This window comes from Panthera leo, chromosome A1, assembly GCF_018350215.1.
Source record: "Panthera leo isolate Ple1 chromosome A1, P.leo_Ple1_pat1.1, whole genome shotgun sequence".
In the NCBI taxonomy this organism is placed as follows: Eukaryota; Metazoa; Chordata; class Mammalia; order Carnivora; family Felidae; genus Panthera; species Panthera leo.
The window spans coordinates 237,019,856-237,044,093 of NC_056679.1; the positions used below are offsets into that span (position 1 = coordinate 237,019,856).

Here is a 24,238-nt window from a genome sequence, read left to right on the forward strand (position 1 = left end):
TTGGTAGCTTTCATAAATATACACATGCATGCAATCATGACACCGATCGGCATATCGGGTCAGGTCTCCACCTGCCCCGACCCGTCTTAGTCCTCCACCACTGACGTCCCAGGCGGCTTCTAGGCTCCTGATTAATCTTAGCCAGTACTGTTCTAGAACACCATCGGCGCGCCCTTCTAGACTATCTACCCTCTTTTGTATCTATTTTCTTGTTTCAACAAAATGTTTTTGAGATCCACCCATGTTGAGTGCGGTAGTTCAGCCTTTTGATTATGGCGTTATTACATTTGGTAAATAGACTACAACTTAACTCTCCATTCATCTATTGATAAATACTTGGCTTGTTTCCAGTTTGGGGCTGTTACGAATAGTACCACAATAAACATTTGGGTCGAATAGTTTGCAGGACATGTGTATTCTTTTCTCTTGGGCAAATACCTAAGAGTAGAATCTCTTAGACGAGTGGCAAGTGGATGCTGAACTATATATAAAAGTGCCAAGAGTTTTCCAAGCGCGCGTGTGATTTCACACCCCACCAGCGGTAGTGAAGAATCTGGCTTGTTCCTCATCGTTGCTAACACTTGATATTCTCAGGCTTTAGTTTTAGCCTGACTCTAATGGGTCTGTAGTAGTATCTTGTGCTTTAAGTTTGCGTTTCTCTTATGACTAACGACGTCGACCATTTCTGAAAGGCTTATTGGCCATTTTACGTCTTCTTTTGGCACGTGTCCATTCAAGACTTTTACCCATTTTTTATTAGGCTCCTTGTCTTCTTATCAAAGTGTATGATGTGTTCATATACATGTATTTTGGTCAAATTATACACCGTATACAATATATTTTATATCACAGGATTCACGCTATAAACTATATAATCTATATCACAAATTATACACTGTGGCTTGTCCTTTCATTGTATTGTCCTTGTCACTTACGGATCACTTGAACTCCAACTAATGCCTTTTGTTTTTTTAAGGATATTCTTGTGTGTGTCCTATCTAAGGAATATTTGAATCACTGAAACTGTGAAGATATGCTCATATGATTTTTTTTCCAGATGTTTTAGCTTTTGCATTTAGATTTATGATCCATTTCAAAATAACTCAGTGTATGGTCTGAGGTAGAACACATAGTTCATTTTTTTTCATGTGGATATTGAGTTGCTTTTGCACCAAGGTATTTATGTCAAAACTAAGTGACCATCTAAAGGGGTAGTATCCAAAATCCATAATGAACTTATCAAACTCAACACCCCAAAACCAAATAATTCAGTGAAGAAATGGGCAAAAGACATGAATAGACACTTCTCCAAAGAAGACATCCAGATGGCCAACAGACACATGAAAAGACGCTCAACGTCACTCATCATCACGGAAATGCAAATCAGAACCATGATGAGATACCACCTCACACCTGTCAGAATGGCTAAAAGTAACAACTCAGGAAACAACAGATGTTGGCCAGGATGTGGAGAAAGGGGAACCCTCTTGCACTGTTGGCAGGAATGCAAACTGGTGCAGCCACTGTGGAAAACAGTATGGAGGCTCCTAAAAAATTAAACATAGAACCACCCTATGACCCAGAAATTGCACTACTAGGAATTTATCCAAAAGACACAAAAATGCTATTTCGAAGGGATACACACACCCCAATGTTTATAGCAGCGCTATCAACAATAACCAAATTACGGAAAGAGCCCAAATGTCCATCGAACTGGTGAATGAATAAAGAAGACGTTGTGTGTATATATGTATGTATATACATGCAATGGAATATTACTCAGCAATCAAAAAAATGAAATCTTGCCATTTGCAACAACGTGGATGGAGCTAGAGTGTATTATGCTAAGCGAAATAAGTCAGGCAGAGAAAGACAAATATATGCTTTTACTCATTTGTGGAATTTAAGAAACACAACAAATGAACATAGGGGAAGAGAAGGAAAAATAAGATAAAAACAGAGAGGCGAAACATAAGAGACTCTTAAATACAGAGAACAAACAGGGTTGCTGGAAGGGAGGTGGTGGGGGGATGGGCTAGATGGGTGATGGGCATGAAGGAGGACACCTGTTGGGATGGGCACTGGGTGTCATTTGTAAGTAGTGAATCACTGGGTTCTACTCCCGAAGCCAAGACTATACTGTATGTTAACTAACATGGATTTTCAAAAAATAAATAAATGAAAGACTAAGTGATCATCTATGTACAGATCTACGTTGGGCTCCCTATTCTGTTCTGTGGGTCTATAGGTCTTTCTATTCACCCGTGTCAAACTGTCTTAATTACCATAACTTTATCGTCAGGCTTAAAGTCAAGTGGCATAAGCTTTCCAAGTTGGTTCTCCTTCAAAATTGTTCAACTTATCTTGTTCTTTGTAACTGCACATAAACTTTAGAGTAAGTCTATCAGTTTCTCCGAAAAAACAAAACAAAACAAAACAAACCACCGATGTGTTGATTGATGCCATATGTCTACATACCGATCCGGGGAGAATGGACATCTTAACAGATGGAGTTTGCAATCCAGGAGTGTGACATACCTCTCATTTTATCGACACTTCCCTCCCTCACTCCTGCGTAGTGTTCTGGGTAGAGTTTTTGTGTGATACATTTGACTCAATTGATTCGTACTCGTTCAAATTTAAATGCGTGTTTGTTAAAAAATTGTCAAAAATTAAATTTCCTATAACTTATTGCTACATTGTAGCAATATAATTGTGTTTTATCAAATGTCTATTCTACTGAAAGCAATCTACAGATTTCGTGTAATCCCTAGCAAAATACCAACATTTTCACAGAATGAGAGCAAACAATCCTAACATTTGTATGCAACCACAAAAGATCTTGAATAGCCAAAGCAATTGAGAAAAGAATGAAAACTGGACGTACCATAATTCCAGGTTTCAGGTTACATTAAAAAAGGAGTGGTAACTAAAACAGTATGGTACTGGCATAAAAACAGACAGATGGGTGCGTGGGTGGCTCAGTTGGCTGAGCATCTGACTCTTGATTTCAGCTCAGGTCATGATTTGAGTTTGTGAGTTCAAACCCCAGGTCAGGCTCCACACAGTCAGTGCAGAGCCTGCTTGGGATTCTCTCTCTTCCCCTCTGTCCCTCCCCTGCTCATGGATGCCCATGTACACCTGGTCTCTCTCTCAATCTCTCTCTCAAAATAAATAAATAAACTTTAAAGAAATAGACATACAGATCAATGGAATTGAACAAAAAAAAAAAAAAACCCAGAAATGAACCCACAATTAAACGGTCAATTAATCTTCGATAAAGCAGGGAAGAATATACAATGGGGAAAATGTCTCCCCAACAAATGGTGTTGAGAGAACTGAACAACAACATGAAAAAGAATGAAATTGGAGCACTTTCTTACATCCTACACAAAAGTAAACTCAAAATTGACTAAAGGCCTAAATGTGAGACATAAATCCATAAAAATCTCGGAAGAGAGCACGGGCAGTGATCTGTCTGACATCAGCCATAGCAGCATTTTTCTAGGTATGTCTCCTGAGGTAAAGGAAACAAAAGCAAAAATAAACTATTGGGACTTATCGAAATAAAAAGCTTCTGCACAGCAAAGGAAACAATCAACAAAACTAGAAGGCAACCAACTGAATAGAAGATATTTGCAAATAAAATATCTGCCAAAGGGTTAGTAACCAAAACATATAAAGAATTGATCGACTCAACACCCCCAAAACAAATAATCCAATTTAAAAAAGGGCAGAAGACATGAACAGGCATTTCTCCAAAGAAGACATCCAGATGGCCAACAGACACATGAAAAGAGGTTCAGCATCACTCATCATCAGAGAAATAGAAATTAAAACCTTGGAGATTTGTCACCTCACACCTGTCAGAATGACCAAAATCAGAAACGCAGTAGGGGGCCTGGCTGGCTCAGTCAGTAGAGCATGAAATTCAGTCTCAGGGTTGTAAGTTTGAGCCCTACATTGGGTGTAGAGATCACTTAAAAATAAAATCTTTAAAGACAAAAACAAAAAAAAAAAAAAAAAAAAAAAAACAGAAGAAACAAGTACTGGTGAGGATGTAGAGAAAAAGGAAACCTCTTGCCCAAATGTCCATCAACTGATGGATGGAGAGAGAAGATGTGGTATATATAGAAAATGGAATACTGCTCAGCCGTAAAAAAGAATGAAATCTTGCCATTTGCAATGACATGGATAGAACTAGACAGTATTATGCTCAGCAAAGTAAGTCAGTCAGAGAAAGACAAATATATGATTTCACTTATGTGGCATTTAAGAAACGAAACAAATGAGCAAAGGGGAAAAAAAAAGAGGAGACAAACCAAGAAACAAACTCTTAACTACAGAGAACATATCGATGGTCACCAGCGGGGAGGTGGGTCAGGGGATGGAGAAATGGGTGATGGGGATTAAAGAGTACACTTGTCATGATGAAAATAAAACAAAATAAAATAAAAAGAAATGCAATTGTTTTAATATGGATTTTCTATCCTGTGACCTTGCTACATTCATATACTAATTCTGATAGATACTTGTTTTTCACAATCATGCTGCCTAAGAAACCTTCCCAAATTTTGCCTTATTTCTTCATTTGCTTGTTTGCTTGTCTGCTTATTATCTTATTACACCGGCTAAGACCCCCAGGGCAATGCCGAGATCCAGCTCAAATCCTTATCGTGCTCCCAACCCTGACAGGCATTAACTCTTCTCTGGTTAACACGGATGTCCGCCGTGGTGCATGTCGGTGTTCTCCATCCAACTGAGCGATTTCATTCTGCCCATGGTTTTCTGAGCGTTCTTAATAAAGGAGTCATAAATTTGTCCATTTTTTTTCTCCATCTACTGACATGATTTATCCCCTTTACTCTCTTGACATAGTGAATTACATCGATTTTTCCAAGTTGAGTCAACTCTCAGTTCCCGGGATGAACCCCATTTGTGCACGGTGCTTTACCCTCTGATAGGCTGCGGGACTTGGTTCCCTTACACGCATGAGGACTCTTGTTTCTATGTTGATGAGACATGTTGGCGCTGTGATGCATGGACATCAAACACACAAATACAGAATCTGAGAAAACACCTGTCACAGCCACCAGAGCGGCTAAGTGGAAGAGACTGAGCATGCCAAGTGTTGGCACGCGTGTGAAGCAGCCAGCGCCCTCCCGCCTTGCTGAGAGACATGAGACCGTACCGCCAGCCTCGTCCCTGACGACACCGCACATCCGTCCACCCTGCGACCCGGTCACCCCACTTCTTACAATCCATCCTGCTCCTGGACCGCTACAAATACGGGACAGCCTTCGTAGAAACCGCAGCACTGTTTCTAAAAGCGAAAGCTTAAACGACACAAATATCTTTACGAAGGGTCTGGTTGATTGACCGCAATGCATTCCAAGATGAATTCCAAGAGGAATCCAAGGTACTTTTGAAAAAAATGAGGAAAGTCTCTACAAAGTAATTTGTAGTGAGGTCCTTGATTTATTGTTACAAAAAAAGTAGCAGGGTGTTGAATAGTGTGTACAATAGGCTACCTCGTCTCTAAGAAAGAAAGGGAGAGGGGCACCTGGGTGGCTCAGTCGGTTAAGCGGCCGACTTCGGCTCAGGTCAGGATCTCACGGTCCGTGAGTTCGAGCCCTGCGTCGGGCTCTGTGCCGACAGCTCAGAGCCTGGAGCCTGTTTCAGATTCTGTGTCTCCCTCTCTCTCTGCGCCTCCCCTGTTCATGCTCTGTCTCTGTCTCAAAAATAAATAAACATCAAAAAAAAATTTTTTTAAAGAAAGAAAGGGAGAGGATTTACTTATTGTCATGAATGCACGCAAATCTTGGCTTACATTTGCAAAAAGAAACGGGGAAGACTTCCTAGAAGCTGACGAAGATGGACTGATGGCGGTGGGGGAGACAAATAAAAGGGAAGGAAAGAGGCAAGACTTTGCTGAGTTCACTGCTCATAACACTGAAACCATGGGAATTATTCTGCAAAAAATGGAATCCAGGGGCACCTGGGTGGCTCAGTCGGTTGAGCGTCCAACTTTGCTCAGGTCATGATCTCACAGTTCGTGAGTTCGAGCCCCGCATTGGGCTCTGTGCTGACAGCTCGGAGCCTGGAGGTGCTTCGGATTCTGTGTCTCTCTGCCCCTCCCCTGCTCGTGCTCTGTCTCTCTTTCTCAAAAATATAGAAACATTAAATTTTTTTAAATGGAATCCAATCCAAAAGGGGAAAAACCCTAAAATCAAGGTAGATAGAAATACATAAACCTGTATAACCTTGATGAGATAATGTTAATACTTTCAAGTAATTTTGAACACAGTGCCTCATGCATCCTAAACATGATGTTTTCCAGATACAAAAAAAAATTGCAAGGAAATTTAAAAAACCACTGCACTCAGTGAATTTATTGTTATTAATAATGTCAATGCAATATATTTTGAGATAAATCAAATAAATGAATATACCATGTTGAAGGAAATAAGACTTTCGATATATGGGGAGAGATATAAATAAAAATATTTTGATGCTAAATACAAATTAGAAATATATGTGCACTTATCTGAAATATAATTGATTATGTGCTTTATTTCAAAATCTATATATAAAAGCTGACCATAAATATTTTTCTCAGAGAGTCATGTAAAACTCTGGCAAAGTCAGAGAGTTCAAAAGAGAACGGATATAGAGACATGCTCTTCCTCTCGCTCCTTTATCGTATACACCCGATTCATCACTTGGCACATAGCTTTTTAAAATTACCAAATACACATGAAGTGGCAAAATGGAGATTCTTCCGATTTCATGCTGCAGATTTCACTCCTCCTGAAGAGTTACTTGGCGTTTCCTGTGTATCCTTACAAATCTTTCTGCACACAATAATAGCATTTTGAAAAAAAAAAAAAACAAATGAAGAAAGAATCCACCAAATTTTGTGACTGATTTGTATCCACTGGTACTGTTACAAATCCTCCCCTCCAGGCCTCCCTGAAATTAAGAGAACAATGCAGAAAGGTCCCCTCTTAGAGTTCAGCTTCCTGAGTGTCTGCCTGGTGCTCCTGCAACTTCCCCCCAGAGCCTCAGCGCAGGGACACTGATGTGGCTCCTGGTTCTGTGTCCTGGGAAGGGGGTGGTCTCACCGGGCCCTGGTCACAGTGCTCAGAGGGGGCAGCACAAAATATCCCAAGGGTGCCTCCCATTCCCTTGTATGGACACGCCCATTTCCCTCACCTCCCCCAACTCCCCACCCTTGTCCCCACCAAACTGGTGCCCGCTTCTCCGATCTTCTCATTCTGAAACGTTCTATCCATTTTTGATTTAGATTCTATGTGTCGTGCCGTAGGTAGCCTTTGGGATTGGCTCTTGTCCCACAACCTAATTCTCTGGAGACCCATCGGGATTGCCTCGTGGACCCACAGCTCACTGTGTGCACAGCTGAGCAGTAGCGGCCTCAGAAGGACATCTGGCTGATTCCAGTTTCTATTACAAATAAGGCTGCTGGGAACATCCGTGTGCAGAGTCGGTGTGAATGCACGTTTCTGTTTCTCTGGGACCAATGCCCAAGAACGCAACTGCCGGACTCCGTGGGAGTTTCAAGTTTTGTTTTGGAAGAAACTGCCCAACTGCTTTCCAGAGTGAATGTATCATTCTGTTATGCCCACCAGCAAGGTGTGGATGTGTCCGCTTCTCCACGTGGTCACCAGCATTCGAGGGTGTCACTCTTCTATTTACCTTTGCCATTCGAGGGGGGGTCATGCCTTTCATTGTGGTTTTAATTTGCATTTCCTTGATGACATTGAACATCTGTTCATGTGCTTATTTTCCATCTCTATATCCTTTTTGGTGAAATGTCCTCTTAGATCTTTTGTCCAAATTCCAAATGATGGTCTCCTGTCATTGTTTTCTTTCTTTCTTTGTTTGCTTTGCTTTGTTTTAGTGTTCTTTATATATTGTAGATACTAGTCCTTTGTTGGATATGTGTTTTGCAGATAATTCCCTCACTCTGCAGCTCATCTTTGTGTTCTTTTACAAATATCTTTCACAAAAAGAATAATAGTTAAAACTGGAAATGTCTTTCCCAGAACAAAAACTTTAATTTGGATCAAGTTCAATTAATCAAATTTTCCTTTTCTGGGTATGCCTTTTCTGGCCTAAGAATTCACTGCCTAGCTCCTAGATCTTAAAGATTTTCTTCTATGTTTTTCTCAAAGTTCTACAATTCCATTTAAGTCAGTGATCCATTTTTAGTTCATTATTGAGCAAGGTGTGAGAGTTGGGCTGACATGTTGTACATGTTGTTGTTTTTCTGGGAATGTCCACTGACTCCAGCGCCATATGTGGAAAAGACTAACTTTCCTCCATTGAATCGTTTTTCATTGTCATCAAACAGGTCAGGCTCGTGTGGGTCTGTGTCTGTGCTCTCTATTCTGCTCCGATGGTCTACATGTCTGTCCCTCCACCAGCACCACATGCTCCGGACTCTGGTAGCCATGTAACGTCTTAAAATAAAATCGACTGATTGCCCCTACTTTGTCCTTCACCAAAATTATTTAAGCAGTACTAATGACCATGCCTTTAAGAATAAATTTGGGAATTGATCTGCCTGTATCCACAAAATTCTTGCTGGAATCAAATTAATTTTTTAAATACTATAACTCTTTCCCACCCTGAATATTTTATGTAAAATATCATCACCGTTCAGTTTGCTCATGTTCAAGTTTCCTTTTCCCAAATGTCAACACGCATTCATTCAGTCAACCCAATTAATTGCTGTGAGCACCTGCTATGTGCTGGGAACAGCACAGGTCATTCCGGATGCAAAACAGAAAATGCGTGCCCACTTTGCTCAAGGAATGCAAGTTTGGGGGCCGATGGCTAACTCGGGAATTTTCTTTTTAATGTTTATTTATTTTTGAGAGAGAGAGAGACAGAGTGAGAGTGGGGGAGGGGCAGAGAGAGAGGGAGACACAGAATCCGAAGCAGGCTCCAGGCTCCGAGCTGTCAGCGGGGCTCGAACTCACGAACTGTGAGATCATGACCTGAGCAAAGTTGGACGCTCAACCAACTGAGCCATCCAGGTGCCCCTAACTCAGGGATTTTTTAAAAACTCCACTTTATTTTCAATGTGCATATCTATTAGGTCCTAAAGTTTAACACCCAAAATTGATCATGCCGTACATTGGAGAGCCAGGGCTCCTGTCATCTGATCTGCCCCATGACCGGAGGTCCACGACGCTCAGGTGCAGGGGACTGCCCCAGGGGGAAGCAGTGGTGAAATCTACACAAGTGTCCGGGTCAGTTCTCGGTTCATCTCCCTCGGCTCCTTGCTGTGCCCCTTACAAGTAAAAATGAACAACCAGGAATGAGCCATTCATCCACCCATTCTTTCATTCATTCATTTATTCAACACTTATTTAGTGTTCATGACTTTCCCAGGCTTGGACTGGGGGGTGGGAGAATGAGGTCAGAGAGCCCGCCTACCCGGACGCCAGCAGGTCCCAAGGAGAAAGAGGGGGAAGGACTGACGGGGTGAAGCAATCTGTAGAGGCCAGGCCAGGGAGGGAATGTGGCTGCTGGTGGAAAGGCCAGTGGGCCAGGGTGCTGCGAGCAGAGAGCCGGGGAGCTGCCAGCCTACAGCTGTGGGCAGAAACGAGTTCCAAAGGGCTCTCGGCCATGTTGGCACAGGGAAGCTTTCGGAAGTGCGGTGGTTCCCAGGCAAGAGTGCCCACCTCCTGGCCAGGCTCTAAACAGGTTGGGGAGCAGAATGACATATGCAGACCACTATGATCGCTGACGGGCCAGGCCAAAGGACCCGGCCTCGCGGCCTCTCCCACTGAGCAAGGGCTCTGAGCAGATTTGTATGTGAAGACCCAGATCCCTCTGGCTGCAGTGGAGAGGAGAGTGTGAGTGCCTTGTTTCTAGAAGGAGCTTGAGGCAAGAAAGGCCGGAGGAGTCTCCTCCAGGAGTGTGGCCGTGTTGAAGGGCCACAGCCTGGCAGAGCAGCACCGTCTGTCTCCCAGGCCCGCCTCTCTTCTCCTTTCCTCGCTAGGCTGTGTGCTGCCCCCAGCCCCTCTCTCTAACCTCGACTGGAATTTCTTAAAGATGTTCACTGTGATATCAGGGAAGATGCGGGAATGCACTCAGCGTCAAGGCAAGCCTCTCCCCACGGACACTTGCAGCGCTCCCTGAACCTTCCCCTCCCCTGGAGGCCTCAGTGCCCACGGTGCCCCCCGCCCAGAGCAGAGCCAGGGGCCAGGCCCACCTCCCACAAGGCGAGGCAGTGACTCTGCAGACCCCAGATGGAAGGCACAGTGATCCTGGGGAGCCTGCTGCCCAAGCAGCCCGTCCCCCTGCCGGGCCTCGGATAATGGCACAAAGACATACACACAGGTGACAAAATCCATTTAAAGGTCTGAACGGCAAACCCAAGACCTAGTTGTTTGTTTTGTTTGTTTTGTTTTAATTTTTTTAATGTTTATTTATTTTGGAGAGAGACAGAGCATGAGAAGAGGAGGGCCATAGAGAGAGGGAGACAGAATCCGAAGCAGGCTCCAGGCTCTGAGCAGTCGGCACAGAGCCCGACGCGGGGCTCGAACTCATGGACCATGAGATCATGACCTGAGCCAAAGTCTGATCTTGATGGACTGAGTCACCCAGGCACCTCCTTGTTTTGTTTTTACGTAAAACCCCTAAATTATACTTCTTCTGTAGTATAACACTTTTTAAAATGCTAACTCTTATTTTTTATTTTCATTTTCAACACAAAATATTTCCACACGATAGAAATGTACAGAGTAACATAACTGCATGTGACCGTCATTCCAAGTTAATAATCATTCACTTTTTGTGGGACATTTACATCAGATACACTTTTCAGAATTAAAACATCACCAATAGTGCTGGACCCCCCTCCAAATCCCACCCCCCCCCCCCTTCACAAGTGCTCAGGCACCCTGCAGGGGAGTGGAGGCCTTCCTTCCCACACTGTGACAGCAGCCTCTGGGACAGCCCCCCACCCCATCTGTAAATAGCACAGAATATTGTCATTCGTAAAACTCCACCCTCTGCATCATCTTGCCCGAATCCTTTTCCTTTTTGAGGATCATTTTTTCTCACTCAGCTTTGTACCTTCAGGACTTACACATTTTGACCCAAGGAGCACTACCTTCAAGCACACTCACCCCTGGGGACCACCGTATTCCAGGAAATATGCCCCACGTTGCGTATCCAGGCCTGCGCTGACTGCGGTCCGGGGGTCTCCAGTTTGCACTTGGCAAACAACGCTGCCGGGCTGTGCTTGGCCACCCCTCCCTGCCTCCACTGGCCTGCTCTCTGTGGTGGACCAGGAAGCAGTGGGTTGCAGACCAGAGAAGTGGGTGTCTGCTGACCTCCCACGTGCTGCCCAACAGCTCCCTACTTTCCTCTCAGCAATTTAAGCCAGCACTGCAGTGAGAGACATTCCCTGTGCCTGCACCCTGGGGCCTAGTCCGGTGGCCTCCAGTGGACGGAAAGTCGCATCTGGGCCACTCTCTGATTTCCCATCACTAGGGAGCTGGGGCATCCTTGAGCCTTTTCAGACCTGCTCTCCGCAGAGTCTGTTCCTATCTCGGGTCCATTTTTCCACCAAATGGCTCGTCTTCACTCACGGACTCTGAGGGTTCTTTCTGACTGCACAGCAATGCTTGTCCTATCTGCAAACCCTCCCAGTGTCCTCCCCCTGGCGGGGTCGGCCATTTCTACGCTGCCCAACTGAAGTTTTCATGATGACTGTTTTGGTGCAATTTGTCAAATAGCTTCCGCATGCTCTCCGGTTTTTCAAAAGAAAAACAAAACAAATCCAAAGCAAAAGAGAAACAAAACCGTCCTGCCCTCCCTACCTAAGCAATCCCAGGTGTGCCACAGCCTCCGGGAGAGCTTGGTACGGGCCGGGCTGGCCTGTGCGCCTGCCCTGTGCCCCCGAGTCGGCGGTCTGGGCGAGCTGTTTTGGGGTACACACGGCCGACGAGGAGTGAGCCCGAGGCGATGCAACACGGCCCCAGACAGGCGCTAAAGCAGCCGTCAGACGGCTGAAGAGAAGCCTCCTTCGCCAGCGTATTCCTGCGAGCGGGGGTCCTACCTGCTCCTGCGCCCGCGGGCTCCGCTCGGTCCGCGCCGCCGGCCCCCGGAGGTGCGCCCCCCGCTCGAGCGGCGACGGCCAAGCCGAGGTGGGGGTGGGGGAGCGGGGGGCGCTGACGCGGGGCGGGGAGGGGGGCAGCTGAGTTGTCCCGAACACTGTTTGCCTTGCAGAAACACTTAAAAAAAAAAAAAAAAAAAAAAAAAAAGCCGAAACGCGAACCAGGAGCACAACGAAGCCAGACCCCGGCCCGACCGCCGCTCTGTCCGCGCAGGAGCGGGGAGACCCAACCGGAGGCGCGCGGGCGCGTGTCCGCGAGCGCGCGCGGGGGAGAGGCCAGGGGGGCGGGGGGGGGGGGCTCGCCAACCTGCCTCCCGCGCGGATCGCTGACCCACGCGGGCCGCTCCCGAAGCGGGTCTCCGGGAACGGAATTCGGGCCCGGGGGCTGCGCGCCGGAGGCGGGGGAAGTGGCGGCAGAGGAGCTGGGAGGACGCGGACGGGGGAAGGCGGGGGGGGGCGGGCAGGGACAGAGGCCGCCGGACGCGCGGAAGGGGGGACGCGTCGGAGGCGGGCGCCGCGGGGAGGACGCACACTCGGCTGCCCGCGCGAAGGGACCGGGGTCTGCCGTCGCTACGCTCGAGTCAGCGACCGGTAACCAAACACCGGTGCCTGGGGAGCCAGAGAGGTGCCCTCGGTGCTGGGGTCCCGACGCCACGGGCTGCCCCCGGCCTCTGGGGGCCGCGCCCTCGGGTCTCCTCCCGCGAGGCCGCAGGCGGCTCCAGGCCAGGGCCGAGGGGACTCCCCACCCCACCCCCACCCCCGCCTGCCAGGGTTCCCCCGCGCGCGCGCTCTGCGGGGACAGGTCTCACCGGAACTGTGTTTGAGAACCTCCGAAGAGCGCCGCATCTGCAGCCCCGTCAGACGAGCCCGGAGGTACCCGCGCCGGAGAGAGATTCGCGTCTCGTTGGGACTTGCTCTTCGCGCAGTTCACGGCGGCCAGCGCTGCTTTGCGAGAAACAGAGGGAGACGGAAACAAAGGAAGTTGCAGACCCGAACTTCGTGACCCCCGACTCCTTCTGGCTGCGTTTGCTGCAGGGCCCCAGGAAGTCGTGGGCCAGCAGCGAGCCGGGATTCGGAACACGCTGGGCAGGTGCCCTGACGCGCGCACGCCGATGTGGCGAAAGTCACAGCCCTGGGGGCAAATGTGTACGCTTCACCTTAATCGACCCCCCCCCCCATTACACGTTCCATTTTGTAAGTGTTGCCACCAACCCTACAAACTGCGCCCATTACCCGGCAGTGAGACAGAGTGAAACAAGTTCGTGCGCGGCTTCGGTTCATCGAAACGCCCCGGCCTAGTTTTCCTTCTTCCCCAAGTTAAAGCGACGCGGGCAGAGGTAGGCCGGGCCGGGGCGAGAGCGCCCACCGCCGTTCAGTGGCCGGGGACTGCGCCGGGGCCACCGCTGCAGGGACCAGGCCGCAGCCGCGGGCCACAGCGCCCCCTCGCCGCCCGCGCGCACGACTCCCGGGCCCGCGCCGCTCCCCGGCCTCCCCGCGCCCCGCCCGAGAGCCCAGGGCCGACCGAGTCTGCAAGGCGGCCCGGCCGGCGCCGCCAGCTCCTTCCGAGAGACCCTCGGGCGCAAGCCCGGCTCCAGGCCTTTCTCCGCGCTCGGCCTCGCAGGACGCCCCGGCTCCTTGAAACGTGCGTGTCCACGCCGACTCGCTCTAAAGGCACCGGCGGCTGTGGGGACAAGACACAGAAATGCGACGGTGTTAACTTCTTTTCATCAGCGCGCGGAGGGGAGGAGAGGGAAACCGAGCCCGAAACCGCGCGCCGCCTACGTGACGGTTACGAGCCATCGCGCTGTCACCGCAGCTGGCCGGGGCTGCCGCGCGGGCCTCGCCTCTGTCCGCCGCTCCGGCTCGGACGCCACGAAAACAGCCGCGGCCGGGCGCCCGGACACCCCTCGCCCGCCACCAAAGCGCCCGGGTCCCCGCCCTGCTGCACGGGCGGCCAGTGGGGCCCGGGGCCAGCGGCTCGCTCCCCGCGCGGCCTGCGCCCTCCGCGGTCACCGGGGACGGAGTTCGCCACCCTCGCGGGCGGCCGCGTGCCGAGCCACCGCGTCGGGCCTCCTCGCTTGCAGCCTGTTTTTCCCACTGACTTGTTTTAAAAGAAGAGCCAGCCAACTTTAATCCAAGACAAGGAAAGTGACTTTAAAAAAAAAAAAAATCCGGGAGCTTTAACGTGAAACGAAGTTTATATATTCCAGGAACAATGCGGAGCGTAAGTTTTAATGTCTCTGCGTAGGCATGTTAATTTGCTACAGTCACTACCAATAAAAGCGGCAGGCACTGCGATTCGACTGTTTAATAGTGCAAGGTAGACGGTTTTTATTAGTAGCAGGCAGCAGGATGAAGAATTTGGATTTCAGCGGAGGGGTGTAATTGCGGGGGGAAATACGCGGGAGGAAGAGGCTGTCTTCAGAATCAGCAGCTCGCGCGAAAGAGGCGAAGAGGAGACAGCCGTGGTGGAGACGCGCCCTGGGCGGCGGGAGCCCCTCCAAAGCCACGTGGCCTTGTCTGCTTATATACTTAATTGATGTCAAAATCGACTGTATCCGGAGCATACGCTCCTGCTCCAAACTGGGGATGTTTTTGTAATAATTCGCTGTTTTCTTTTCTGCCCCTGGCAGAGATCAGGCCCAAGGGGGGTGGAGGGAGAGAGAGGGAGGGCGAGGGGACGAGCCCCAAATGCTAATGAAACACAGCAGGAACTGGCCTTTGGAAATGGAAACATTGCAGGCCAATCATCCTTGGTGATAAACATTAGACCTGATTTTTTTTTCACTTAAACTATCTAATTGGAAGCGAACCCCTGAAGCCTGCAATCTGATCCGTTGGCTGTTGCGTTTGTCATCCCACCTGGGTGACTCTCTTTCCAGGCCTCTACCTCCCAGAATCCCCTCTCTGGAAGACCAAAAACATCCCAGACCCCGACGCTGGTATGCTCCCTCCATTTTCTCTTTCCTTTTCGACACTTCAATAATTGCTGTAAAGTCTGCCCTACACTGAGTTAGGACAGCCCACGTGGGGCGGCAGCGTGGTGGGAACCACGGGGCTGGGTCCTCCAAGTGGCCCAGCGTGTGGGAAGCGGCGATGTGGAGGTTGAAGCCAGGAGGCTGGATTTTAGGAAGGGGGGAGCCCTGGGCAGGCAGGAGCCCGAAGACTGGTGGCGGCTGGAGGCAACGGGCACCTACTAGGAGCCAGAAGCCTGCAGGCCACGGAGGATGGGTTCTTCTCAAGCCCGACACCTGAGTTTGGGACGGGCTCCCCTGGACCTAGGGAAAGACAAACGCAGCTTAACTATGTCTTCAAAGTTCTGCTGGCCAACAGGACTGGGCTGCAGCCTAGCCCGGGGTCTGCCCCCGCAGGACCTTAACAGAACTGGGCAACCGGGCTGCCAGGGTAGAGTGCAGCGAAGTGTGGGGGCGAGAGGGCTGCAGGCCGAGCCCTCACCTGCAGCGATTGGACCTTACAGGAAACCTTTCCAAGGGGGCCTCTGGGGAAGGGGCACCTGTTGGGTGGGCGTCAGCCCAGGACCGCACACACGGATACCCGGTGGACCTCCTGAGCAACCCCCCCCCCCCCCGCGGGGACCAGTACCCCCTCCCCCAGCACCCTCCTGCCCCTGGTGGGGGAGGGGTGGAAGAGGGGCAATGGAGTGAAGTGTTTTCTGGGGCTGGGGTCCCAGGGCCCGCCGCTAAGCATCTCCCCTCCGGGCCCCCAGAGGCACGTCCCGAGCCGCCAGTTACCTGGGCTACCTCTGCCGCTGCCTGCGCTCCTGCCAGCGGCCTGGCTCCTTCTCCTTCCTCCCCAAGTGACAGCAAGGCTTCGCTTCGTGCCAGAGGCGGTCTGTCCGGTGACAGTCATTCTCTAGAATGCTTTACGACACACGTCTGACGGAGGAGTCAACTTATTAAAATAAAATCAAATAAAACTCTCGGGGGAGGGGTGGCATCTTCGCGGGTGGGACACGGGCGGCGTGTGTCTAAACCTTCCCCAAAGCGGAAAGTCCTCACGCCCAGAGCCCCGGGTCTCCGCTGTGGACTTCGGGGCAGCAAGCTCACCTCTGGGCCCTCCTGGCAGTCCGCGAGGAAGGCGCCCGGGATCCGAGTCCCGCAGGGACACGCGGGACGGCGCGGGGCAGGCGACCGGACCCGAGGCCACGCGGGGCGCCTTCCACGGCGAGGCAGAGGGGACCCGGGAAGGTGGAGGTGAGAGCCGCGCACGCCACCCCCAGGAGGACCCGGGCCGCCGGCGCTGCCACCCCGCCCTCCCTTCGGCCCGCAGCTCCCGGCCGGAGCCTGGGGACACGCGCGCGGTCACCTGGGCCGGCCTCTTCGTAGCGCAGAGCGGGGCGCGGGCCGTGCGTCCCCCAAGTGGACCAGACCGGCCTGCGTGCGGACGGCCTCCGCTCAGTCCCCGCGGGCCGAACGGGGGGGGGGGGGGAGGCAGTGGCTGCGGGGGGTGGGGGGGCACGAGGAAGGTGACGGGGGCGGCGGCGGGGAGCAGGCCGGCGGAGGGGGGGGGGGGGCGGCGGGAGTACGATCGAGTGGGAGGGGGCGCGCGCCGGGGCTCGGGGCTCGGCCGGGCCGGGCTGCGGGGCCGCGGGCCGCGGGCTGGGGCTGCGCGGGAGGCGACTGCGCCACAAAAGCCTGCGCGTCCCTCCCTCCTTCTCCCCCGCCCTCCCGCCGCCTCCTCCTCCTCCTCCTCCTCCTCCTCCTCCTCCGCCCTCCCCTCCCCGCCCCTCCCCCGGCCGCGGCCCGGCAGCGGGAGCGGGCGGAGCGGGCGGAGCGGGCGGAGCAGGGGAGGGGGCGGGCGCCCGAATATGCAGATGAGCGCGTGACGGACAGCTCCGCGTTCCAATGTCCCTCGGAAACTCGAGCGCTCCTTCCTCAACTCCTCACTCCCGACTCCAGACTCCCCCAAACCCCGACCGCCGGCCTGGCGCGCGGCTGCGCCCACCGGCTCCGCGCCGCTGCCGCCGCCGCCCCGCCGCTCCCCCGGCCCGCGGGCCTCGCAGGCTAGTGCGCGGGCCGGCCCGCCTCGGCCCGCGGCCCCCGCGCCCGCCGCCGCGCCGCGCCCCGGCCGGGCGTGGATGGAGGGCGCCGCGCGCCCTGCCCGCTGCTCGGCGTGACGCGGGCCCGGCGCCCCGCGCCCACCATGTCCTACCCGCAGGGCTACCTGTACCAGGCGCCCGGCTCGCTGGCGCTCTACTCGTGCCCGGCGTACGGCGCGTCGGCGCTGGCGGCGCCGCGCAGCGAGGAGCTGGCCCGCTCGGCGTCGGGCTCGGCGTTCAGCCCTTACCCGGGCTCCGCGGCCTTCACGGCGCAGGCGGCCTCCGGCTTCGGCAGCCCGCTGCAGTACTCGGCCGACGCCGCCGCCGCCGCCGCCGGCTTCCCGTCCTACATGGTAACCGCGCGCGGGCGAGTGCCGGGGCGGGGGGCGGGGGGGCGCGATCGGGACGCGAGGGCGCGGGGAGGGTGCCGTGGGCGGTGGCTCCGGGGTCTCGGACCCGGGCCGTTCGCGCCGCTGGCGGGCCCGGCCGGCCCGGCGACGTTACTCAGGCCGGGGGTCCGTGCAGCTTCTCCCCTGGCTCCCGGGGTGACGTTCCCAAAGAGCCCGAAAAGTGCGACCCCGCTGCTGGGGTCGGGAATCCGTCCCGGGTGGTCCTCGGTTCGCGCGCCAAAGCCTGGCGAGGGGTCCGGAGCGGGCCGGGGGCGCGCTCCCCTTGGCTCGGGGAGCGGGTCTCGGCTCCTCTGGGGCCTCCGCGGCGACCGCGGAGCGCTTGGGGGTTACTTGTGGGGCTTGGGGTCACCGGGTTGGGGGAGCGGGGGGAGCAGCGGGCGGCGGCTCCGGGACCCCTCCTGGTGCGCCACGATCTCGGCCTTTATCTGTCCCACAGGCCGAGCTTTCGAAAAACGGTGTGGGCGGGCGTGTGGCAGCCCCGGTCGCCGCGCCCGTCCCCTGCGTGCCGCGGCCAGCTACTGCTCCCCCGACCGGGGGTCGGCCCGCGCGCCTCTGGTTCCGCAGCTGGGCCCGGCCCGGGTGCTGGTGACGCCCGTTTCGGGCGAGCGAGGCCGTTACGGGGGGAGCCGGAGGGAGGGGGGGTTGTCGCCGCAGCCCGCCCTCGGTGGGATTCCAGGGCAGCGGCCCTGTCGCCGGGGCCTTGGCGGAGGCTGCAAATGTCTCGAATTTAAACGTTAAAGGCTGAATTAAAATGCTAATTACCGCGTATTTGAAGAATTCGAAACGGTGACTGGCTTCTGAGTTGCAAATTGGATTTGCCGAGCTTTAGAGCGGTGAATAGCCGAGCGGGGGCTCTGGGGTGGTTTTTTAACTATATAAGGGCGGGGAAGGGGGAGAAGGGGGAGCCAGCCAGAGAAATTTAGATATCAAGAAAGTACCTGCGGGCCTGTGTCTGTGCACGTCCGCGTGCATCCGTGCCCGCAGCTCAGGGACAACGGGGGGAAGTTGTGCGGTTTTAGCAAAGTGAAATAGTTCAAAAATTCGAGGTTAGAACTGCAGCGTTTTCGTGGTCAACAGCCTGTCTTGCGTTATGCGCTGCGGGCTTTTTTTTTTTTTTTTTTTTCCCCCTGCTCTTTTGCTGCCGGGAAATGAGGCTCCAGCGCGGTCCTGACCCTGGGAACGGCAGCGTCGGGAGGGCGGGTGCGGGCCAGGTCCCCGCGCACCCCATTCACCAGGCTCTTGTCGGTTCCAGGGCGCGCCCTACGACGCGCACACGACCGGGGTGGCGGGCGCCATCAGCTACCACCCGTACGGCAGCGCGGCCTACCCTTACCAGCTCAACGACCCCGCGTACCGCAAGAACGCCACGCGGGACGCCACGGCCACGCTCAAGGCCTGGCTGAACGAGCACCGCAAGAACCCGTACCCCACCAAGGGCGAGAAGATCATGCTGGCCATCATCACCAAGATGACCCTCACGCAGGTGTCCACCTGGTTCGCCAACGCGCGCCGGCGCCTCAAGAAGGAGAACAAGATGACGTGGGCCCCGAGGAACAAAAGCGAGGACGAGGACGAGGAGGAGGGCGACGCGGCGAGGAGCAAGGGGGAGAGTCCAAACAAGGCGCAGGAGGGCACCGAGACCTCGGCCGAGGACGAAGGTGAGCGGGGCCGCGGCTGGCGCGAGGCCGCGGGGAGCTTTCTCCCCAGGCGGGCGCAGAGCCGAGGTCCGGGGAGACGCCGCGCGCCGCCACCCAGGATCGCGTGGGGCCGGTCGAGTCCTCGGGCGCTTCCCGGGGGAGGCCCTGCTGCCCCCGCCCCGGGGTCGTGGCGGGGGTGGGGGATCACGTGGGGGGCGCGGGGGGTGGGGGTGCTGTCCCCGCGCACCACAGCCATGCCCGCGCCCCTGCAGGGATCAGCCTGCACGTCGACTCGCTCACGGATCACTCGTGCTCGGCCGAGTCGGACGGGGAGAAGCTGTCTTGTCGGGCGGGGGACCCCCTGTGCGAGTCGGGCTCGGAATGCAAAGATAAGTACGACGACCTGGAGGACGACGAGGACGACGAGGACGACGGCGAGCGGGACCTGGCGCCGCCCAAGCCCGTGACCTCGTCGCCGCTCACCGGCGTGGAGGCGCCGCTGCTGAGCCCCCCGCCCGAGGCCGCGCCCCGCGGTGGCGGCGGAGGCGGCGGCGGCGGCGGCAAGATGCCCCTGGGCAGCCGGACGTCGCCGGGCGCGCCGCAGCCCGCCAGCAAGCCCAAGCTGTGGTCTCTGGCCGAGATCGCCACGTCGGACCTCAAGCAGCCGAGCCTGGGCCCGGGCTGCGCGCCGCCGGGGCTGCCCGCGGCCGCCGCGCCCGCCTCGACCGGGGCGCCTCCGGGCGGCTCCCCGTACCCCGCCTCGCCGCTGCTCGGCCGCCACCTCTACTACACGTCGCCCTTCTACGGCAACTACACAAACTACGGGAACTTGAACGCGGCGCTGCAGGGCCAGGGGCTCCTGCGGTACAACTCGGCGGCCGCGGCCCCCGGAGAGGCGCTGCACTCGGCGCCCAAGGCGGCCAGCGACGCGGGCAAGGCGGGCGCGCACCCGCTGGAGCCCCACTACCGGCCCCCGGGCGGCGGCTACGAGCCCAAGAAAGGTAGGCTGCCTGCGGCGCGCGGGTCCCCGGGGAGCCAGCACCCCCCAGAAAGCCGGGCGAGGGGCCGGGGCGACCCTGGGGCGCGGCAGGGGGAGCCTTTGTTGTTGAAGGGAGGGCAGGGAGTAGGCGGAAAGCCGGGCTCCACCAGCAGTCGCGGGGAGTGGGGGGGCGTGTAGCACGGGGTTGGGGGGGGGGGGGAGGGAAGGGCCGAGCGCCCCTGGCCTTGCAGGAAGGCTTGCCCCTAATTGTCTCCGTTTTACTTAGCTTACCGTTGTTATTACTGTTAGTATTATTATCCTGATTGATTCGTTTCGGCAAAAGACCGATTGTCACCAAATGCAAATTGCAGTTTGCCTTCCCGTTGGTTGGGCTTAAGCTGCAGAGTGTTCTGGGTTCCCGGAGCCTCAACTGACTCTTCGCTCCCGCCTTTGCCGGCAAGGAAACAAACCGTCCTAGCAACTCTGAGAGTCGCCCGTTCTTCCAAATAGACAGCGAGAATCTCGGCCCCTTCCGCTGGCCTCTCCCGGGTGCCTCCATTGCTCATAATTCAGGCTGGAGTTGTTAAGACCTGTGGAAGGAACTCAAGGGGGCAGGAAGAGAAAACGGGAAGAGGAAACATGCCCCCAGTCTGTCTCCAACAGTGGGGGAGGGGGGAGACAGTTCCCCCAAAGTGTTTTGTGCGTTTGGGGAGCGAGTGTGCATGGGTGTGCGGGCTGGTGGGTGTGCAGCTGTCTGCGAGACAGATGGCTCTGGGGTCAGGTTCTGACTAACTGCCCCCTCCCCTGACAGATGCCAGTGAGGGCTGCACCGTGGTCGGTGGGGGCGTCCAGCCCTACCTATAGAAGCCCCAGCTCAGCAATGCAAGTAAGTGGGGACCCTGGTGTCACCTCCCACCCCCCCCCCCCCCAGCCTCCCTCCACCAAGTGAGCTGTGAACTTGCTTAATGTATGTTTGCTGCCTCTGGTCCTGGAGTCTGAGGACAGAGCACTGCAGCGTTCTTTGGTCTTTTTGTTTTGTTTTGTTTTGTTTTTCCTTTAAGTGGGAACCTAGCTGGTCTCTATAGAGTCCCCCCTTTGCCACTCCAGTTCTGCTTTGAAGAATCACTCCTTTCACTGGAATATGTATATGGCACCAGTGCTGTTGTTTCCTCTTTGAAAAATAGATTACTAAAATTTGGGTATCTGTATGCAGTGGGGGACCGTTTTTACTGCACTACACACATAAATAGCTCCGATGAGCTGGTGTTGCAGAGCGTGGGGCATCAGAGCCTTTAGAGGTGGTGTTTGCAGAGTAAGCCCGAAGAGAAGTGAGCCGCACTGGCCGTTTATCAGGCCTGGCCCCCGTGTCCAGATGGACTAGATAGGACCCTGCAGTTCGCCTGGCTCACAGCAGCATCTCAGAAAAATGCCTACTTTACAACTAGGCAAAATTACTAATCACACATCTCGAAGATGTTGGGAGAGAGGCGGAATCATTTCAGGTCGACTCATTCTTGTAATGTGATAATGTTGATGTGGAACTGAAGGATTTGGGATGATTTGGTTTTTTCCTTGGTCCACAGGTAGGTGTCACAATTGCTTTGGAAAAAAAAAAAAAAGTCAGCAGGCCATTCTCTCTCCCCAAGTTCATAAATATACAGATAGAAAAAACCCATCTCTAAATCCGGACCGCATCTTGCCCCACTGTAAAGGAGAAGGAGCCACAGACTCTGACAGAACAGACCTTTGTTGGACATAACGTGAATTTGTTGGCATAGTATAGCTTCCCCCGATGTATGTGTGACTTTTGAAAACAATCTTTTTTCTCAGGATATCTTGAATTGATCACTTCATTGCCACGGTATATATTCTATAGGTGTGATAGGATTTACTGTAAAATTTATTTGTAAAAGATGTACACAGTAGAAATAAAACGTGATTGAAGAACTTGAGTACTTAAGAAGTGGAAACAAATTTGATATTTATTTTTATAATGATATAAAGCTTCTAGTAATTTATGCAAGTTGTATTGCAATGGAATCTAAACTTTTTGTAAATAAATTCTGCCTGGTTTTTATTTGAACATTGCTGGTTATACAATCTTTGTTGGTTGTCTAACAAGAATTCTCTACTAATTTATATCTTAAATTGTAAATAAAAACAGACTAGTCTACAACAATATGGTGTTTGGGGCTCATTTTTCCTAGGAGAGTGATTTGGGTAGGGAGCCCCAGTTCGTAGCAGCCCCTCCTCGCCCCCCCCCCCAGGTGATATGACCTCAGGCATTTTAATGAAAATGTGTAAAATAATCTCTCCCTTCTCCTGCTCAAAAAAAAAAAAAAAAAAAAAAAAAAGGAGGGGGTGGAGGAGAAAGGCAGATGAAAAAGAAATACACAGCAGGCCAATAATGTACAGCTTTAGAATATTTATATGCACATGTATTGCAAGAAAATTAAGACTTTTGTGCTCTGAATATGCAAATTACTTGTTAGCCTACATTTTTTTTTTAACTTGGCAAAATTCAATGACTTGCCGTACTTTCGCATCAGGATCCATTTTATATTTATTTCCATGCTGGCTTATTGAACCTCCTCAGGAACGTAAGCCTGAGAATCGCGATAAAAGCCTGCAGTGCAGAGTCACTCCTCCGACCATAAATTACTGATGGAAGTAATTGTTTATTTTAAAGCCCAAATTACCCAAATTGGCATAGATTATTCGGATTTATTGAATGACTCCGTAGCTCTCCTTTTCATATAACTCACGTTGAACGCAAGGCGAAAATCTGGGAGGAGAGATTTATTTTCCTTTCAGTGGCTCTTACCCTTACCCTGGGGGGAAAGAAAAGTGTAAACGACCTTAGACTGCGGCCTGGGCTGCTCACTCTCTAATTATAGGACAAGTCCAGAATTTGTAGGCAAGTAGCGTATTCCCTTTGACTGGTATCATAAAAGCAGCAAACCTGTCACCTTAATTTTCAGCAAAATTATATGGATATCCATATAATATAATTTCAGAAAAGAAATGAACAATCATTTGTTTCCTTTCCAAAGATAAATTGAGTGAATATAACTTACGGTTATAAAACAAGAATAATAGCTTCTTAGATTGCCCTTTAATCAATCATACACTTATCTTTCAAGAGGTTCATCTATTTTATTCCATGATTAATAATGCTACAGCATGAGCCCATTATTGGATCCCAGCGGGGGACGTCCCGGATGCTTTTAGCTGCTTTGGAATGGTCAGTTGGGGTTCATTATGGGCTGATATTGAACAATTTATAAAATCTTGTCTAAACATCTGCCAGGGACGATAGGCCGATGTGTCTGCCGATGGGAAATTGCTGGACCAGTTGATATTGACAAACGGATCTCTCTCCAGTGGCTTTTTGTGCAGTGGAAATTAGCAGCCTCTTGCTGGGGTCTTGTTAGAAAGGGTATTTGAAAGTAATCTTGGATACTTGAGGCGAAGCCGGGGGGGGGGGGGGGCTGTTCACTGGACACCCAGCCAGGCCAGTGGGGAGGGGCACCTGTGGTTTTCTCCCCAGAAGAGGAGCAGATCAGGGTTTTGGTTTTCTGCTCCTCCTTAGGCATTCTGTTGGTTTTGAGTCTGTCGGCATTCGGAGGTTGGACAGAAAGCGAACCCTTCGTGTAGAGAGCTGGTTTCTGTTTTTTCGGTTTTTTTCCCCTCTGTGCCGCCTCCCCGAGTAAGAGAGACCTGGAGTTGTTTGGGCTGAGCTCTTCCTTGGTGACAGGGGAGATTTTTCACATGGGAAACCTTGCCACTCTGCGGCAGTGCGTCTGGGAGAAAAATGTGAGGTCTGCAGACGTAAAAGGGAGCCGTGAGCGCTTTGCTTATTTGTGTTTCTGACATGAAGCCTTCATAGAATTTCCACGAAGATAATGATGTTTCCCCTCCTGATAGCATTTTCGATTGCCATATGAAGGGATAGGACTGGCTTGCTTTTATTCATTTTCGCCTATTTCCTAAACC

At 52.9% G+C, this 24,238-nt stretch overlaps 1 protein-coding gene and 1 long non-coding RNA gene across 2 annotated transcripts; one reads left to right on the forward strand and one right to left on the reverse strand.

Annotated features, from left to right (window-relative positions):
* Nucleotides 1-14,226: 14,226 nt before the first annotated feature.
* Nucleotides 14,227-16,296, reverse strand: LOC122228522. The gene is made up of 3 exons (XR_006206644.1): nucleotides 16,225-16,296; nucleotides 15,910-16,053; nucleotides 14,227-15,435 (listed from the first exon to the last, which is right to left on the reverse strand). It is a non-coding gene; the product is annotated as an uncharacterized LOC122228522 (long non-coding RNA).
* A 986-nt stretch (nucleotides 16,297-17,282) lies between these two features.
* IRX2 (iroquois homeobox 2) lies at nucleotides 17,283-22,543 on the forward strand. The gene is made up of 5 exons (XM_042953576.1): nucleotides 17,283-17,569; nucleotides 18,879-19,284; nucleotides 19,536-20,264; nucleotides 21,054-21,128; nucleotides 21,826-22,543. Exons 1-4 carry the CDS (start codon nucleotides 17,321-17,323, stop codon nucleotides 21,104-21,106), a joined length of 1,437 nt encoding a protein of 478 aa, XP_042809510.1. The 5' UTR covers nucleotides 17,283-17,320; the 3' UTR covers nucleotides 21,107-21,128; nucleotides 21,826-22,543.
* The last annotated feature ends 1,695 nt before the right edge of the window (nucleotides 22,544-24,238 follow it).